Source organism: Calypte anna, chromosome 8, assembly GCF_003957555.1.
Source record: "Calypte anna isolate BGI_N300 chromosome 8, bCalAnn1_v1.p, whole genome shotgun sequence".
Taxonomy (NCBI): domain Eukaryota; kingdom Metazoa; phylum Chordata; class Aves; order Apodiformes; family Trochilidae; genus Calypte; species Calypte anna.
The window spans coordinates 13,969,398-13,990,134 of record NC_044254.1 but is presented as its reverse complement, the minus strand read 5'-3'; the positions used below and the strand labels follow the sequence as shown (position 1 = coordinate 13,990,134).

Here is a 20,737-nt window from a genome sequence, read left to right as displayed (position 1 = left end):
GAAGGCTCTCGCTCTATTTTTAAGGGGTGAAATAATGACTTACCTTCATTACATTGAACAAGACCTCCTGTCCAAGGCTATCTTTTTCTTTAAAAAAATCATGTTCAGGGTATGTTCTGGCAATGTCCCTTCTTATTAATTTCTCACAAGGAGATGTCATTTTCAGAAGCTCTGAATACTGATCCTTAATGGGCATGCTTTGAGCATTGCATAACAGCTGCCAAACAATTGCTCTGAAATGATGAGGTATCCCTTTTCGTACAAGCTCCTAAATCACAAAGAGAGACAAAAATTCACTTCCGTTTCCTGAAAATATAAACATGAGCCTAAAGAAGAAAAATTTCTACATATTAATATTCTTCATCTCTTCGAAGAATGTTTACCTCATGTCACAGACCAATAATTAAGTTTATAAAGGACAAACCTCCATTTTAGCCTAATAGATTGCCTACTGAAAAAAGGAGAGTCAGAATCACTCTTAAGTGGGTATATTAGCTAATGAAAGTATTTCCCTATTTTTAGTAAATTACTTCAAAACTAGAATATTCAAGTAATTTTACATGAACTAGAATATTCAAGTAATTTTCCCGTGCGCCATAATTTAATACATTTTTATATTTCAAAAGATTACTGAAAATAATACTCTTAGTTATATTTGCAGGGATTGAGATATTAGAAATCATCAGTTTAAAAATTATTTTCAAGACAGGTAAATGATAAAAACAGTAGCACAGCCAACAAAAAATACTGCACGGTACTACTATCTGAAGTCATCGTCAGGCTTGACAAGCTGTATCTAATTTCTCTGGTGTGTCACTATTTCCAAGTTCTTTTTCAACACAGTATTTAAATGTAGTTTCAGACACTGGACCAAGAACATTTAAGTCTACATCTACTGAATTAGCTAAATTTACTTTCTCTTCCCTGGGGAAAAAAAAAAAAAAAAGGCAGCTAGCAGATCAATAGATCTAAGAATCTGGTACTTGTCTTTTCAGAAAGCAAAAGCAAAAAGGAGTCTTGTTGGCTGACCTGAAAACTGTGAAAAATGTGTGAGTCAGGAAGTTTACAGACTGTTTTAAGTGGTACTTTCTGCAACTAGGATCAGTCTGACCTAGAAGATTGTCTCTTCCAGACATGAGGTTCCCTTAGTAGTGTTTTTTGTACCTTAAGTATTGTTATCAAGTATTCTGTCTCCTAAAGGATAATTTCACTCGTATTTACTCTGAAGCCACAGTAATCTTCTATTCTGCAAAGCTTCCTCTTTCATATTTGTTACCAATACTTCTCCTACTTCTCCAAACAAAGATTAATTAATGCAACAGTGATAACTTTAAAAGAGACTCTTGCTTTCAAATTTTGGTTTTGTTAAACTTGAACTCTACTGCAGGAGTTTCATATCTCCAGCCTTCTTCACAACCATCCTCACAATGCCACCCCCAACTATTTGCCCATCTAGGACAACTTGTGTTATCTCCTGAAAGATTTCCAACATCAGCCTCTAGCCATGTTTGTCAACAGCACCCTCTCAGATTGCAGATCAGTCACCCTAAAGCCTCCAGGGCTACTAATAATGAAGCATTAGCAAGTGGTCTCTTGCTCTAAGTTACCATGCAGCTGCTTGACAGAATAACAGAGTTAATCTCTCCAAGAATCCTAAAGGAACATCAGGAAAATGCACCTGCCAAGGAGCACTAAAATGGTGCTATTCTGAAATGCATATTCTGAATGGTGCATTCTAAAATGGTACAGAATTACACACACTGAAAAAGCAGGGCTTCAGTCATCCTTCAGAAACTCTCCATAAACCCACAGCAACTTCTGAAGTGCATCAAAAGACACCAGGATGGAACACATCACCTGTGCAGGAAGATACATACACCTATGTCTAAAACTTTAAAAACTTACCAAATATCTAATAACTTCAAAAAAAAGTAGCCAAGATAAGAGTATATCTATGCTGCTAAAGTCATACCTACTGGCACAAGCAGGAAATAGGTATGGATGTTCTGGTGTTCCATCACAAATGCAGAATGACACAGTTCAGGCTGACTTTCAACAAACAGAGTGAAAACAACAAAAAATTGTTACCTCACTTGCAATATAATATTTACTGAAAGTTTGTCAAATACTCCCAGAATTATACTTGCTCAGCTCTCAAAATCTGATACTTGTGACATTTCAAGAAGTTCAAATGAACTCTACCCAACCATATCTACTTATTACTGTCTCGCTTCTACTTTCTCTTGCCTGGTACACGTGGCCTTCTTTTCATGATCTTTTGGAAACACCTTCCCAGAAACTCTTTTCCCTACATAAGCAGGAAGTCTCGTATTAATTTTCTCCCCTTGTTTCCTCTCTGAAGTCATGTTCTCTCTTCACAACCACTTCACATAAAAGATGCTTTACTTTAGCCCATTGTTCTGCCTTCCCACAACCTATTCATACACACACATTTCAATCTGCTCAAAAGACCCTGAAATTTGTATTCTGCACATAAAACTACAGACTAGAGCCAAAGCAGAAAAGACTTGCTGACAAACAAAAAAAATTCACCACTACTACACTTGCTGCCTCTGAAACATTGTTATGTTCAAATGCCCTAGATACTTTTTAGTTTGAATTGAAAGTGTAATTGAATTCCACTTCTGTACATGCCCATGACTAACTCAAACAGGACACACACTAGTCAAATTTTATCAGCCCACTCAGAATATAGAAACTGTGTCTTTCTGCTTACGGTCACCCCTGGGGTCAACATGCTTTTCATGCACAAAAAACTGTACATGAGTCTCACACAGTGGAATTATCAGTTCTTCTAATAAGAATGTTTTAAAACAGACAGCTGATCAGTGGGAAAATAATAATCTCATCTAACTATCAGATGCATGAAGCAAAAGTTCCCTGTATTCATGGGAATCTCTCATTAGAGGTAGACTGAAAGCTTAAATATTTATAGTAAATGCATCTAGTTTCCAGTTACAGGCATTTGCTGAGCAAAACAATTATAAAAATTCTGCCAACACTAAGGGAACACTAAGGCTTAGGAATGAAAGCAGATTCAACTGGAAGCTTCTATTGCATATTTTTTTTAAAAAAAAAAAAGTCAATAGTAAGAGAAGAGTATCACTTATATCACGTTTCAAATACGTCCTAAAACCTAGCGTCCAACAACTACCTTGACTTGCTTTTCCTTCTTTTTCCGTACATCTTCCCATTCATTCACAATCCTTCCCCACAAAATCCACGAGTCTTCTTCAAGATGGCTGAGATTGCTAGAAGCTGATGAACTAGATACCAAAGAAGATCCACTATTTCTTCTTGACCCATTTACTGAGCGCAAGGATTTGCTATCTGTTTCCAAGAGTCTGCAAAGGAAGCACATGAAAACTCGACTTAAATTCTTCTAATCACAGGACCATGCCATTTGTTTGCTTGTAAGTCTGTTCTTCCAAACTCTACAAAGAAAGCACCCAAGAGGTCAGTGGAACAGTTTTTCCAACATATATCTGTACTAAATTATACAAGAAGATCTGGTCAATGTTACTGTTTCTTCTTGAGATCTCAAGAAATCCTGCAGACAGAAGCATAGCTCACACTGCAGCCTTTTAAGAAACATTAAAATGTCAAAACACTGAACAGTGAGATTTTAACACAAGCATTTTGTGGTCTCACAAACTAGATCTTACTACATAAGGATATCAAATTAGAGAAAATACACAGGGAAGATTCTTTGTTTCCAGACAGAAGTACCAGGAAGAGGGCTTTGTTTTACTAGGAAGAAAAACACACAGTCATTCATCAGACAAAGAGAACATAAAGGAGTAAAATATCCTCATTGATAGTGTCAAGTCTCAAAATACCACAAAAAAGTTCTAAAGAAAGGACAACAAAATTAGCCTCCTAAAAGTCTACCTGATTACACAGGTACAGACAGAATAATTAAAACCTGGAGCAATTTTGAAACACCTGACATTTGCTAACAACTGTTTTCAGAAGAACATGGTGTTCTATAAATTAAAATATACATACATCTGAGACCTAAAGAATGAAGATCAGACAACAGAAGTTGTTAATACAGCTAATGAAAATGTAAGGCAGCAAAGTATACATAAAGATGTGCCAAGTGCTGAAAGAGTTGCTGAACAGACTTCCCTGCTACCCAGTTGCTCTGGCCATCAATTTTGCAAGGAGATGGGGAGCACACTTTGCTTATCCTCAATTAATACTGAGCCCCACATGCAGGGAGCAGGCTTTTAGACCACATTGCTTAGGTAAAAGCAAGAATTCAGACTAACTTGAAAAAGTGTTTTGCTGCATCAAGTTTAATTTGTGCCTTAACTTTTAAGAGTAGTCAGGTCGAATAATTTCTTACAGCTACCCTCCCCCCCCCAGCATCTCAAGAAGGTCAGGTTAGGTTTTAGCTATTTAATCAACTATAACATGAGTTATGTTGTACCTGACATAGTACTCAAATCTCAGCATACCTGCAATTTTTAAGCTTTCTGCTACAATAGAGATATTTCTAGTAGCCTTCCCTGTTCCCAGCTTTCACCTACTGGCATTTATGGAATCAGGGAAAAAAATTTAATTCATGAAGACAAGTACATTCTCTGCAACAGTATTTTATCTGGAAAAGGGTTAAATAAGCAGTGTTGTTGAAAAAACTTGGTTTTTTTCAAAACCAATTTTAATTTAGTCCCTATTAAATGAACACAGAAAATCATGTTTGGAAGAAAAATTAAAAACTACATTTTTCATGTTTAGAAGCCTGCCCTACAGTGACATATAATGAAAATTTACACTTTGGAACTTTCCCTCTCAATCTGATACACTCCCTAAAGAAGAAATTCAAAGTAATCACAGAATAAAAACGGGCACAGAGAAAACACCACAATTATAAAAACAAGATTCCAACAAGTCACTTTCAGTTTTCATGGCTTTCTATAGCATTTAAGTTTCTGTAATTTGACCTTACCTGGATAAATACATTGTCCTTAGATTTGAAATCAGGTAGTTCTTTTCACAGCAAGTAAAGAGTTCTGTGGCATTTAGTCAGTGTTTTCTTCCACCTAAAACATTTATAAATGATTTACTAATTCCAAACAGCTCTACCAGGACTCTGGACCGAGCTGTCTCATTATTCTGAGGGGACTTTCAGTATAGTTGGATTATTACAGAGTGCTACAAGACATAGCTTGATACAATTTGAGTTCTTTCAATTTCTAGCTCTTTAATTCGTATTTTCCTTACTGACATAAAAACAACAATGAAAAGGAAACTTTCAAAACATCCATCACCAGCAATTCTTCCAGCAAAAAGAAACAAGAATGGTTCCCTGTGTTCAGAGTACAATTCTTTGTTAACAAAGTGCCACTGTGCTAAAATGCAGATCCAAACTGTTCTGAAACTACAGCGCACCCAGCACAATAAAAGCGTCAAATTTCTCTACTAAATAAATGTAGTATCTCACAAGAAAAGGTACACTTGATGGGATAGCCTCTAATCAGAATTCACACAAAATACTACCGTGGGATTAAACAGGTCTTGGCTAAAATTAAATAAAACCAGATAAAGATTTGTTACCTTATTTACTAAATGCAAAAAACTGACTTGAAAAAGAGGATAGCAAGCCCAAGCTCACACTCTCCTTTCAACAAGAAATCTGTCGGGCATAATGATGACTTAAGATGTAAAGACATTATGATCTAATGCAGATAAGCTGTCCAAAGAACAGATATTGCTGCTTTTCAACTAAAGTTAGTCTCTAAAGTTAGTTGTAAACAGAGCTGAATGCTTTGGATTAAATGCAAATTATCTTTCTTAAAAGCATTCTATTGTTTTTATACTGTCTTGATATATTTTAATTTGCTACTAATACAGCAAAAATTACATATAGTTTATCTTTGAAGAAGAGACAATGCCGTAAGCCACAAGAGGATAAGCAGGTGGTCTAGAAGCTGTCATCCATTCTTCATCAAGAACTAGACAGATTTAACAAATCCCTTCTAAGTTGCATTGCTATTGGGATGCAGAATAGGAACATGACAGAAGACATGCCAGGTGACACAATGGCATTAGCTCCTCCTCCCAGTTACTATTTTCCTCTACTGGAGTTATTACCCTTATAACTGCAACAGCAGAGTAAAAAAAACCTAAGTACCTCACTGCCTCTGTGCAAAGTCCAGCATGCTGCCAGAAACTGGAGTAGAAGCTAGTTTGAGCTAAACTACCCAACTCTGCACTTCCCTACAGCACAAGGGATCTTCAGTAGGTACCATCTGCAAAGTCTAAACCCTATTTGGAGATGGAGTTCCCCTTCACAGTTAACGTCTCACAAACTCTTGAAACATACTTGTCAAAGAAACCGAAGTACTGCTAGAGGCCAGAGGACTTAGAAGCCATGCCTCATGAAGGCAAACAAGTAAGGGATATTGAAATTCAGCATTAAGAAAGCACACACTCCAATTTTGTTTCTTAGTGAGACTGACAATTTGCAATCACTCTGCACTTCAAAAGCAACTGATAAAACTTAAAGTTTCACCTTGAGCTGTGGATGACGCTGATAAAATACACACTCATGGAAAGGGTGCCAAGAAAATGGTTGCTTTGGTTGCTTACTATATATATATAAAAGCCAGGACAAACAGAAAAGATTGATTAGGAAATTACTTTTCATTAAATTAAGACATTATGCATCTGCTACCACTAGCATACGAGCATATGAGGGGGACCCATTTCTTGCAAATAAAGATAGCTGAACACAATTCCACTTCTAATAAGAACGAATTAAACAGTGGAAAGCAAAAACTGGATAAAAGTGGGGAAAAAATAAAGAAAATGGAATTCAGAAATCTTTAACATTTAAAAAGCTAATAGAAACTACAGTTTTGATCTGAGAAGGCAAGGTTATATGGAAGTTTCATCCCTAAGATACTCTACACTAAATATGACTGGACTTGATGATCTTAAAGGTTTTTTCCAACCTAACCAATTCTATGATTCTATGACACTGGTTACTGAAACTCTTACATCTCCAGTATAAATTCTTAGGATCAGAGGCACCTATCAACACTCCTATAAAACCAGGAGAGAAAAACACCTTTTTAAGTTCCACAAAAAAAAGAACTTTTAAAAACATACCACAAGAACACAAGCTCTTAAACTTTGGTCTTTTAAGTTAAAAACCAGTGCTGTGAAGTTTAATCAAATCCCCTTTTAACAGCCTCTGTGCTGAAACTACAATAAACTAAGTTTAGTCTCATTACTTACTGTACTTAAAGATCAGAAAGTTTTTCATTCACCTGTTCTGTTCCTCAAGTTTGGCAAGTAATTCTATGTCGTCTGGACTCAGTTGTGTTGGTGAGGATGGTGATAATGCTGGTGTAGACAGAGTGGTAGAGGAGGATGTAGTGTGTAAGGAGGCAGATGGACTTGCCACCTGACTGGCCATTTGACTGACAGTGTGTGATACTGTGTTCTTCACCCATGAGAGAGTAGAGCTCAGCTTTCCTGCAACCTTGTCTGTCGCCACCTGTGATGACAAAAAGAAGAGCATGCATTTTCAGTAAACCTGTAGTCACTGAAGAGAAAGAAAAAAAAGAAGAAAAAAAAATCAATATGAAGTGACATTGAGACCATTTATTTTTCAAGAACACCCAAGGCTGTCCAAAAGCAACACAAGCATCAGCATCAACACAATCAAGAAGTAACAAGCAAGTATGCTGCTAATCACAAAGAAAGGTTTAGAGGAATTCCTGATGTATACTCACAGAGCTCATTTATGCAGTACAGACATACTGCAGGATCCACAATCAACTCCAATGTCCCATTACAAAAATAAAGAGATAAAAGCTTATTTAAAAACAACTTGATAAACTAATAATGGCATAGAAACTGTGAAAACCAGATACAGGAACACTCAACTACTTTACTGACCAACACTGGAGCAGTACAATTAAATCAGTGTAAACACTTCAGACCACTCACTGCTCACCTTCACAAATCCCTGCAGTGACAGGACAGAGAAACAGGGGCACCACATTTCTAATATATACCAAAGCAGAAGATCCTCTAGCAGAAACAAAGAATTTACACCCATGAATTTACAACAGTTCCTGAATGTCTTACATTAATGGCCTCATGGTGCCAGGCCTAGTCCTTTCCTCACTTTGTTTTCAGGTCATTCCTACACCAAAAGTCCCTGAACCCTGATTGCACAGTGGCTGGAGAGAGGTTCTGGAGGGAAAGTGAGGTGCTACCAGAGCAGAAGGGAGCTCTGAGCACACAGTCAGGGACTGATCAAAATTTGCTGCTAGTTCTTGACCAGTGTCATGGGGCTATGCAGCCTAACAGAGTAACTGATCACCAGAAAAGAAACAGCAGCAGCAGCTCCTGGTGGTATTTTCTAATAGAGCTTCCTTCAGCAACTGAAATATGTCAAAGTAGCTTTGACCTGCAGAGATTCACAACAGAGTTCAATTCCACAGCTGGCCCAATCTAGATGCACCTTAAAAGAAGAAATAGCTGCCTAGCAAAAGGTTAAAACTTCTCAAATCCAAGCTTGAAAAGGAACTTCCTTTTAACACAGTGCTGCTGGCAGCTCTTTATTTTGACCTTCGCTGACTTCCTCAAAACATTGATTTGCTCAATGCTTGTCACAAACAATTCTGCAGTACAGCCTATAGAATAATTACTAAGATACTAAAGACAATCAGCTACAGGATAAAAAATACCTTCCCAAGATCCTCTAATCAAATCTAAGTAAAGTAGAACTCAAACTGAAAAAGTAACTCCATCTCAGCACACCATGCATTTATCTGAAGCGCAGTGTATAGACCAGCTGGCTGCTAAAGCAGAAGCTTCTATTTAGATTTAAGAAAAATGTTTGCAGTAGCATTTTAATTAAAACCAGCAGAGTTTTATTTTCATGTCATTTCAAAAGGAAGACACACTGAATAACTTCAGAAAACAAGAGGAACTCTACAGGCCAAACACAGAACAGAGATACCCTATCTCCCCATTTCCTCTCCACCAGCAATATGACAATTGAAAGCTCTCCTAGAGGACTTGCAAAGAGGTATCCAATTCCAATATGCTTAACATTCATTCTGGAAAGAGTAACAGATTTTACTAGAAATTTTCATATGCAGGGATATAAACAGCAATAGTAAGGCCCCAACATACATATCAGAAAGGTTCCAGCTGGTGCTAACATCACTGCTGGACAAGAAACAAACAAAACCAAACAGAAAGCCACCTAGCAACAGCACATTATTTTCAAGATATTCCTTGAAAAAATCAATTCCAATACCAGCATTTGACTCCATGGTTTATATAAGAAAGAAATTAAAATTGCTAGAGGCTTCAAAATCTTAATTTAATGCATGCAGCCAATGCTCAGTTTCACTCAGCCAAATAATTTATTCTCTATTGTTAGGAAAAAGTTATTGCTGTTTCCCTTTGAATAAAATAGCATTATCATAAAGTATCATAGCATATCTCACTTAAGACTGTTTTCTCAAAGGCTTTAAACTGCTTAAAATATAAAAAGTAATGCAACTATTCTAGAATCAAATGCTGGCAGAATCAGTCAGTCTTAAGACAACAAACATGACTGCCACACGCAGCAGGTTTTAAGTCACCCATTCCGAGACTCTTACACATAAATATCAAAAGTGGTGATTTTGAGTAATGCTCTACATGACAGAAACAGGATGAGGAATTACACAATCCATTTGTATTACCTTACAAAGTAACGTGGAAGACAAGATGAAAAAGTAAATCCAAGTTGAGTCTGGCTTACACAATGCGAAGCTCATACACCACAATAAGATAGCTGAAGGAGGGAGTGGGGTGAAGGATGGAAATCAAGAATCTTACTGACATTCATTCACCAATACATGACTAGGCATTAAAAAAAAAAAAATGGAAAGGCTTGTAGAAACCAGTTATGTGGATAATATTGGTGCCACAAAAATTCCTAATCTGAAAGCATTGATACATACAACAAGCAAAATGCACAGCTGCAAACAACAAATGTTGGAAGATCAAAAGACTCACAGAGAAGTTTGTACCAAAAACACATGAATTTTGGGGGGGAAAACAGCTATGGCAGTCAACAGAGGACAAGCTAAATTAAGAAAAAGGTTCTGATATAACAGCTAAATAGTAAAGCCTACATCCATTTTTCCCAGGTTTTCTAGGGTTTCCTAAAGTCAGCTCTCAAATTGTCAGCATCAGTGTAGACTCCTGGACCTAGACAAGAAGGCATTATTGTTTCCTTATTACTTTCCCTAAATAGGATAGAGTAACAGAATTTTCATATTTAATCATTTCCACCTATGTGAATTTCAAGACTCCCATTCAGTGAGTTCTTTAGCAAGTGACTTGAGGCGTTTCTGAAATTAGGTCACTGGAATTTGAAAATGTGAAAACTAGCACTCCCATCAACATGCCCACAGTGCTCCTACACTTGCCCTTCCAAATCCTTACTCTTTGCTTCAGAGAATCCCCACAATGTGTCACAAGCTTGCAACTCCACATACACCATTCCATTTAACTACTTGGCCACCACAAAACCACAGACCACTGCTACCCACCTTTTCCCTGACAAGCCCTACAAGAAATCCATGTCCCATTACTAGGACAACACATACACATAGTACAGAAGTTAATCCTACTGATTCCCGAGAGACACCTCAACCACACACCAGAGAGCTAAAGGTTTCACTCGAGCCCCTTCAGAGAAACTGGGGCTCCACAGTTTAAAAACACAGAACTATCAAGTTGTTGAAATTAGTCCTTCTGCCTTTATTGTACCAAAGAGAATAAATTCAGTATGAACTACAGCAGATACTCTTGCTGCGTATCACCAACTCCAGAAAACACAAGAAAATTTGGATGAGTATTTGGTTTAACACCTCCTGGCCTTAGAGATGCTTTCCAGCATTCTGGAAAGAATCAAGAAAGCCATCATTAAACCTTGTATTTTATTCTTTGTATTTTTTGACACTCATGAAGTTTTTCCAAAACAAATGTTTCTTTTAAAACCTGGTTATTATTTAGCCACTGATCCTTCTGCAGGCCTGCAGCAGTGACTCCCTTTTGACTAAAACAATGATGCTCCACTGCTAGGAAGTGCCCTTCCCGTTGCTGCTCTTCATTATTGTGGAAAAAAGACCATAGCCATGTGCTCAGTTGTTTGCAGCAGTAACAAAGCAAGATACCCCACCGAGTCCATCCCAAAAATCTTAGCTAGGTCACAGCAATAAATGTGTTTACACATGAAAGGACTTTTGCCTTTGCCATGATGCTGAGTGTCAACACTTAAGCAGATGCTTCCTTCAGTTTGGAAACAGTTATCTTCAAACAGGTGAGGGGAACGAGACTTAACTACTATTGACCTTCTACTCTGCTGCAGTTTTCAGTGAGCAAAACAGAACTACCCGCAATTCTCACCCATTTGGTCAGTCATTAGGCAAGGCACAGACCTGTCTGCTGCATAATTCAAGCTACTGCAAAGATGATAAATGTTGATATTAAACACAGATACATATATGATGTGCAATTTCCATATGCCAAATGAAATATATAAAATTCAGTATCTCAACTTTATGTTTAGTATCTTTAACTAGCTGCTGATTACAGTGCTTTATTATCAAAAGGAAGTGTGTTTAGATTTTTTTAGTTACTCAAAGGAATATTGCAGTGGAGCAGCATATGAAATATTTTAAATAAAGTTAGCTGAATGTAGATCGCAGCATCCCACATTATGTTCAATTATATAAATCCCATTCCCTGAGAATCCCAAGGTATTGTGCAGCACCTTAGAGCAAGACCAAAAACGTTACCACCATGTATTTTTTGCATTTGACAGGCAATCCTTGTTTTTAGAAAAAGTCTATTTATATTTGTTTAAAAAAGGCTATTTCACTATACAAATTAAATTAGTTTAATGCCTCTATTCAGCAAGCCCTTGAGAAAAATCAGTATTAAAGTTACAGGTATCTTAATTACCCAAAATATTGTCACAACCATTCTTATCATATGACAAAGTAAAAACTGCAAACCTTACTCAAACACTACTGTATGCATCATATACTCTCTACTTTTTCTTCTCTTCCTGAAATGAGAGTTTCCGTAATACAAGAAGTAATCCTTCTACTACTCTACATATAAAAAGAAGTCACATAATTTGGGCTGAAATGGTATCTGTGGTTTTCAAGCCAGTCATACAGCATTCCACAGACCCAGTCTCCTGCTTGCCTCAGAAAAAAGTTAATGGCATTCTAATATCTGAAGAAGAAATTCAACTGACTCAGCCAATGACATATGCAGGACAGGTATCTGGTAAATCAACCTGTTACCACGTCTCCTGACAAGCTAAAATCCTAATTCAAGGTTCAACAGTTTGACTTTAAGCTTCATCTGCATCTTTCATACTACAAATTCATATATCTGATTTCTGCTGCAGTCTGAGGTAAAAGTCCTGACTCATACTCTTATTCATTACTTTCTTGTAGTATCACCTAACAACAGTCGAGAACATGATGGCTAGCATTCACCAGCTTCTAATTCACTTGATCTTCCTTAACTCTCCAATTTTTTCTGATATAAAGAATAAAGCAGCGTACAGTTTTCTATTTTGTAAATATTAAGGAATCAGAAACCTTTCTGTAGTATCATTTAGCAAATACACATTTTAGAAGTCATCTTCAGACTCAAACATGTTGGGCTTTTGAAAGAAGAAACCTGAAGATGCAACTTCACACACACAAAGTAACACACAATCACATGAGGTATCTTAAGCAGGTACTTCATTACAAATGTAGAGATCCACTAAAAGTTGGAACAATTGCTCAAAGTCATATGAATAACATCTCAATCACTGACCAAACTCCACTGAATTATATTTATTTCCAAGAACAAGTCCAGTTTTTTCACTACCTCTGAAGTCCATTGTAGTTACAATCTGTCAAGCATTGTTCCACTGTGTAAGCTGCTGGAGAAGACAAACCACAGAGCAAACATTATCTCCGGTCCATCTAAAGATGGTCCTTCATCTAACAAGTCTGACATCTTACACAGCAGTGTAACAATCTTCAGGAAACCATAGAGACCTTCTTTCAAGGGGAAAATAACTAGATATAGTGCTTTTGTACAAAAGATAGCTGAGAGCTCAGAGCTGCAAGAAAAAATACTGACGGACTACAGTAAAAACCTTTAACAGGAAACTTTTGTTCTTAGACGGCAGTTCAGAAAACACCTTCATATTTTCATATTCACTCAGATTTTCATATTCAAGCCACACACACATACACTTACAGGACCACCCCCTTAGCTAACAAAATAGAGGGAAGAATCAGAATAATCAGCTAACATTAAAGAATAACTATTGCAAAATAAGTTCAAGTATCATCAAGCGTTTACAAAAAAGTAAAGACAGAATGAAGAACATGTGTTTACCATTAAAGCTCCTGTCTATGAGTTTTACCTTCCTACTCATTCCCTGAAGCCCAGCTTCCTTAATCTTGCTTTAGTCAACTTCCTCCTGGAAAGGAGCCAGGACTAGCATTGGGACAAAATTTAAACAAATAGAAGTACATAAATGCAGTTAAATTTATTCAAAGGCCTAGGTCTTATTTTGAAAGTGAGAAACAGCTAAGCCATATTTTTAAATGTTCACTGATCTGTAATTAAAATAAATGGCTTTATTTTAAAAAGACTTACAAAACTTGCAAGGAGCTAACTTGGTAAGTTTAAGAGGATCCAGTATCGGCCAACATGAAAACTTACCATTGCATGCAAATATTTTATGTACTGGCAGCCCAAGTATTTTCTAGGTGCAATTTCCCTTGTTTACAGAGATGAGATAAATTTATGCCACAATGTACAGGCTAGAACCAAAATGCTTATCATCTGCCATTTACCAAGCTGTACATGGTCCCCTTCCCAAAGAGATGTACGTAATGAGACTTGATGGCAAAACCAAAGAACATATGCATGGCCCTATGGAATACAGTAGCACTCAAAGCTTTATCAATTACTTGCTAGAGTTTTAAACAATCCAGGTGACAGAGCTTGGTATGACCCTACCATCAGGCTATTACTCTTCTTTCCTTTAAATAAGCAGCCAAAAGGTTAACTTCCTAGCAGTAACACTTAAATTCAAAAAAGTAAACCACTTGCTAAATGACTGATTTGTAACCAGTTCTACTGTGAGCTACAAATCCATTGCAAACTGCAGCTGCTGACAGAAAACAAAAAAAGGTCAAACTTCAGAAATGAGAAGTATAACCAGTTCAGTAATTTCCACATAGGAAAGCTGTATAAGCTATTCAGTGAGTGTAGCAGATTTAAACACGGGGGAGTACATAAACAGTCAATTCTTTTAGCACAATCCATGCCAAAATCTGAGGTCATGCAGTGATAACTTAATTTTACCCACCAATGTACCTAATATACTCATGACATCTTTAACAAGCACTTACAGCCATGACTTGGAGCAAGCTCTTTGTGGCTATGGAAGAGTCTTCATGCAATTCAGCCCTGTAACAGTGCTCCTGTAGCCTTTGCTGGGCACGGCACTTAGGGAAAACATTTTCCTCAGCTATCTCCTGAAGAAAAGGGAAATGGCTCCCTAGAGAAGTGACATACCTACTCACCAGCAAATGCAACCAGATATTTTCCCATTAGTTGATGTCTGACCTCCATGATTTCATTGGGAAATAAGGGCCTATTCTTTCAAGAGTGGAAAAATTCAAGGCAGATCAATGTAACAAAGATGATTTTACTGACAGTCTAACACCAAAAGGATTATTTTAAAAAACCCAAGCCCATTTTATCACGGTCTGTGTCTTACTGTGGAAGTTTAACTCGCCTTGGTTGTTCTCTCTTCAGGAAAATTGATCAATTGTTTTTCTAAAGGACTGAGAAGTACTTATAAAAGCTTCAGCCAAATCTATATCTTTCCAACACTAATACATACCAAGAGAGGAAAAAATACTTTGCTTAATGAATATTGTTTCTTTAATGTTTCAGACAGCATAAAGATGAAATTTGTTTTTACTATGCCTGAAAGTAGCTCACTGTTTGAGCTAGATATAATCAAGAATACCTGAAAGATGAGACTTATACAATGCCACTCTATATAGTGATGTGGACAGCACATGTCCAAAATGTTAAATTTTGGCTAGATACTAGTTTTTGTAAAAAAGATAGCTGAGAGCTCAGAGCTGCAAGAAAAAATACTGGTCCAGCTTGAAAAAATCAAAGGGAAAAGAAGTGTAAGTTACTAGTGAGTCAGAGCTCTGTATCATCCCAATTACACATTTTTATAATTTTAAAGAAAGGACAAAAAAAATGTTACAATGCCATCAAACAGGTATTTAATGCTATGCTAAGAATCAATGAGTCATGAAAATAGGGCATAAGATAACTCAAGAGTTTGAAGAGTTTAATAGCTTATGGTGTAGCAAAACACTTCCTAACAACCTATTACCAACACATTAAGTTTGGGGTATTCTTCTTAACGGATTAAACTGTGGAAGTATAAATAAATCAGAAGTTACTTACAAAACAATATAGATCAGACAAGATGACAGATTTTGGTAACAAAGCCCGCTGGAGACAGGTGATATTTGGTAGTGGCTTTTGGCTGCTTCTCAAGTTGGAAACTGATACAAGAAGATTAAATGTCCACAATCATTCTATCAAAACACCTTATTTTTTGTCCAGTATAAATTGCAACCCCAGTACTGTACTCCCAAATACACAATCACTGCCTGACCAGGACTCAGAACAATTACTTTTACAGACAACTGGCAAACAAAGCTGACAGCTATGTGGCCTGAGACAGCACAAAGACCACTCCTGGTCAGCATGACCAAAAGGAGATCCCTGCTCTCCATCACTGCAGGCAAAGATGCAGCCTCAGCACCCTTCAGGCCCTGCCAAAAACATCACTTCACGGCTACCTGAATAGTTTCCAGAGTTCATAGGAAGTTAAACACCATTAAGAGTAATTAAGGAAAAGCTGCAGTTCACGAAATCACTTCTGTTGTTACCCTGTGAGAACACAGTTTGTGTACAGGCATACTACAAAACCACACCACAATAGTGTACAAAATGAGCAAAGCAAGACAAGACAGAACTCCTGCACTGTTACTAACACACTCCTCATTTATTCCACTTACCACTTGCTGGAAAAGAAAGAAAGCACCTTAACCTTCCAAACACTTAAGCAAATGAAAGCAAATGTATTCCCAATTTAAAGGGACTAAAGGTGTACAAACGATGATGCTGATTGTAACAAACATGGAAAACACAAGACTTTAATTCAGCATGCTAATTTAAGTGACACATTCTCAAGAGCTTCAGAGAATACATAACTAACAACTCAAAATAACACACTCCTTTAATTTTTACCAGTGGCTTAAAAAAACCAAACCAAAACAAAAGCACAAAAAACTAACCAACCAAACACTCTTTTAATTGGGTCTTGTAAAAAACAAATTAAAAGTATGCAACCAAAGCAAGCACAGGCTGAGAAATCAATATTCAAAGACAGGATTTGATTTTTTTACTGTTCCTCTTCTCAGACTATCAGAAAAGATTTTTCTTTTAACTATGCATTTGACACCTAAAACAATAGCTTGAACATTAAATTCTACCATGTTGCTTCCTTAAACTTTCGAAATGTATTATTTTCTACAAGCTAAGAAAACAGAGCAGAAAAGTAAAAAAAATATAGTATTAAGTATGCATACCCTAACAGGCATTTTCTCCCTTGTGAATTGCTGTATCAGAGCCTAAACTTACAAACAAAAATTCAAAAAATTCATTGACAAAGCACTTGTCTTCCAGTTTTTGTTACCTTTTTCACTTATTATCAAGCCTACCAAGAGAACAAATTGTCAAGAACTGTTTAGGCACATCACTTCTCCCACCTCTTCCTGTAAGCCTTAAAACGCTTTCCTCCCACTTCTTCTCCATGAACCCCATTTCAACCACTCCACTCTCTGGCCACGTCCTGCTTGCTTGTTCAAAAGTAATTAAACAACCATAGCTATACGGTGAGCAATGGAAAACTAAACTAAACTAAAAAAAATAAATTAACACAACAAACCAACAAACCAAACCAAACCAAAAAAAGTCCAAGTCACCAAGTTGTAGCTTAGGAAGTCCCTAATCCTCAGCTTGTGGGAGGCAAGGAAGAGATAGTGAGGAAGTTCTCTGTTGAAGCTTTCTTCTCCAAACATCTGCTGCTCTTAGTTACTGCTGGGCTGGGCAGATGACTACAGCTGCTCTCATCCCAGTTGATCCAATTCAGGCAATGTTGATTCATAATACTAAGCATTGATCAGGCCCCCCTTTTCACTGGCCAACTCTATTTCCTCTCCTAATCCTTAGTTGAAAAAGATTAAATATATATTATTTCAAAGTAAGCCTTAAATATTTACAACTGTAAAGACAGAGCTGTACTATCCTGACTAAAGCAGAAACCATGTAGTGAAAAAGCTGGAGTGAAATCAACAGGCACATTTATGCAAAACACTTTATAATACTAACTACCAGAAAACCACAGTGGATCCAGTTACCTCCTCCACTAGGCACAAGTGATAAAGCCAACTGAACAATTTAGGATAAAAGTTTTGAATTTTTTGAGACATACTTTTGGGTACATCTAAATCATGTTGCATATTGTCAGTTCCCTGCATGACTCTGCCTCTTTTCTACACCTTTTGTGTGTGATCTTTGGGGAAAAAAATTGTCCCACACTGAGGTGAAACACTGCATTTTGACACAACACTGTATTTTGACACAGCCAGTGGCAGCGCTAGCTAATGCTGGAAATTCAAAATGGTACACTTACTGCAGGTTTGCTATAAAATTGCTCTGATTAGCAACGCTGAAAAATAGCAGGAATTATATGTAATTACAGAAAAAGGGCACAAGGAATTACAAGTGGAATACACTAACAAGTAGCCAGAACATTAATGTCGACTTTTTACCTTCATTATATAACCATGTCTCTGCAGATGCAGCAGGAGGTGGCAGTAAACACGATCTCCCGAGCAACACCTGAAAATTCTCTCTCAAGAATGGAAGACCCGGCGGTGCCTGCTTTAAGGTTCCCAAGGCAGAAACCCCGCTCTGCAGCCTGACCCTGCCCGAGGGCGCACACCCCTCCCCGCCGCCCCCAGTCACTTCCATCGCGGCTCTGCCAGCGACCCGGCTCGCGTCCCCGCGGCAGCGCAGCCGCCGCCGCCGCAGCCTCAGGCACGGAGGGGCCCCCGAGCCGGCGGCACCCACACTCCGCGGGTCTCTGGAGGGGGGCGGCTTCCCCTGCCCGCCAGCGGCGCGACACCGCCGGCTCCACCGCCCACCAGGGCGGGAGGGCCCCGGTGGCTCGCGGTGCCCGTGGGGCGGCGACGCCCCGACACTGCCCGGCCCAGCCGCGCCGCGGCCCGACGGGAGCTGACGGGACGGCACGGCCGGGGTCGCCGCGCCCCGCCTAGGCCCGGCCGCGCACCGCCCCCGGACCTCTCAGCGGGGAGGGCGCGGGTCCGGCGGCTCCTCACCTTGGAAACGTTGCCCGCGGCAGGGAGGTGCGAGCATCGGCGTCCCCCGCCGCCGGCCTCCGCGGAGCTGCCCCCACCTCCGGCTGCTCACTGCGATCCGCCGGCCCCGGCAGCCGGGCCACGTCCCTGGCCCTGCCCGCGCGCAGGCGCACTCCGCCGCCGTGAGCAGCCCCGCGCCCCCGCCCGCGCCCCTCGCGGCCTCTGCCAGCCGTGGGGAGACCCACGGGCCTGTGCGGGAGGCGGATCCGACTCGCCGGACTCCCCGCCGGCAACGAGCCCGGCCGTGCTTCGGGTAGCCGGGGAGATGGCCTGGCGGCGGGAAAGCCGCAGTGCCCCCCGTTTACGGGGGTTCCGGGCTCGGTGCCGTTACTCGTATCTCGGTAAACTGGGAGGGCAGCTGCCAGCGCAGCGTGCCAGGCCGCTTACGTGTTCCCTCCTTCCTGCACCCACCCCCCCCCCACACCCGTTATCTCATCACCCCCGTAACGACAAAAGCCCCGCGAGCGTAAGCCGAGCCCCCACCTCGCCCCCAGCCGCAGCTTCTCTGCCAACTCCGAGCCGCCACCCCGGCCCTGCGGTGACAGCAGCGGCAGAGCCACGGAGCTGCCGCGTCACCTCGGCACAGGGCAGGGATGCATCGCATCTGCTCCCTTAGGGAGAGGCTGTCTGGGTACAGGCAGAGCGCCTGCCGAGGGTCTGCCGTGACGCTGTCTGTCCGTGACATCACGTTCCCCGGGTGCACCCACCAGCCCGGGGATCGATGGGCCCTTCCTGACAAGCGCTTGTCAGACACGTTCATGCCAGATGCTGATTAGGTTACACGAACAGTTGAGAGACTGTCTGCTCCGAGCAGCTCCCCATCTAATAATGAGCCATCTGCCATTGTGCTCTACAATGAGGCATAGAGACTCCTAGACAAAACCATACAGAAGTTCTCATCTGTAAGATTTCTTATGAAAGCTTAATTTAAAAAAAAGCCCCGCACTACCAGGATACGGACACTACATATACTTCTTTACAGCCAAATACACAAATAAGATGTTAACAAACAAGCAACAGTCACAGGAATAAGTTACAGATTAGCTGCCAACTTTTTTTTTTTTTTTTTTTTTTTTTTTTTAATAAAAAGGCTACCAACTGTCCCAACAGCAGAAATGTAGGTGCTACAAATGAGTGCAGAGGTCAGTCCAGTTACAACCAACAGCCTTGGGTGCTCTGCAGGCAGACAGGGAGAGGATCCCTGCTTCCAGGGGTAACTTCATCAGTCCAACAGACTTACTCCAAACACAAGACGTGCATGATACCTTTCTGTTCATAACATAACAAAGTAAAACCACCACATACTATAAAACAGAAACTGAGAAATAGCATTAAAGACAAAAATGGAAACACACTTTTTTTTCTGTCAGTGTTATCAGCAAAATGCATTTTACTTAAACACTGAAAAAATCTTAGCTTGTACCTCAACAATTTCACTGCCTCTGTGAACAGCAGCAGCCCTGTCAACAAACATTGTCTTAAAAGTGCAGAGAGATTTGCCCTCAATTTGTAAATAACTCCAGAGTGGGGCTAATAAACTCAGCTGGATCTTCCCAGTTTCTCAAGGTGATAACTAGCAAGAAAGGCCATGCAGGTGTGATGGGATAACCGGCTGATTTTTTTTGTCATGGTGAGATGGTGAGAACGAGAAATTGATTTTGGTTTTTTATTGTTTAACAACAAGACTAGTAGAACCCTGCTTATGATACAGCGTGGTATGTCTTATCAAAGAAAGTAATTTCCCATCAGCTGTCAGCAGACTCTGATGGGAGAGCATGTGTGTACGTGCTAAGGAGCAGCTAAGACAATGTGCTTCCCCAGACTTTATGTAAAAAGCAAGAAGTATGTAGAATTATGACCTTTCTAAAATTCAGACTTAGCTAAATAATTTCTGAAGCTAGCAGGTACCTACCTGATAGGAACCATTCTGGTACTTGTCTAACGTAGGAAACATCTGTTACTTAAGTCTCTTGTGGTTATTTAATGAAATTATTAACTTGTCAAAAAATTGGTATATGCGTAGTTATTTGTGTGGTGTTGGGGTTTCTTTGCTAAATGAATGAGGATAACCAGCAAACACGTCAGGAACAAAGACTCTGGCTTTATGCAGTGTCAAA

General features: G+C 39.5%; 1 protein-coding gene across 7 annotated transcripts in view; it reads right to left on the bottom strand.

The window, feature by feature from the left end:
• The window catches only part of EVI5 (ecotropic viral integration site 5), a 74,970-nt gene extending 55,691 nt beyond the window's left edge, over positions 1-19,279 (bottom strand). Inside the window, exons 1-4 of one of the 7 annotated variants that reach the window (XM_030455191.1) lie at positions 19,104-19,279; positions 7,302-7,531; positions 3,176-3,365; positions 44-268 (exon numbers count right to left, since the gene is read on the bottom strand). In XM_030455191.1, coding sequence (XP_030311051.1) covers positions 44-268; positions 3,176-3,365; positions 7,302-7,450 — 564 coding nt within the window. In that variant the 5' untranslated portion in view covers positions 7,451-7,531; positions 19,104-19,279. Of the gene's footprint in view, positions 1-43; positions 269-1,972; positions 2,050-3,175; positions 3,366-4,975; positions 5,070-7,301; positions 7,532-18,581; positions 18,720-19,103 lie in introns of those variants that run through there. The other 6 variants (XM_030455193.1, XM_030455189.1, XM_030455188.1 and 3 more) reach the window with 6 other exon arrangements.
• Between the last annotated feature and the right edge of the window lie 1,458 nt (positions 19,280-20,737).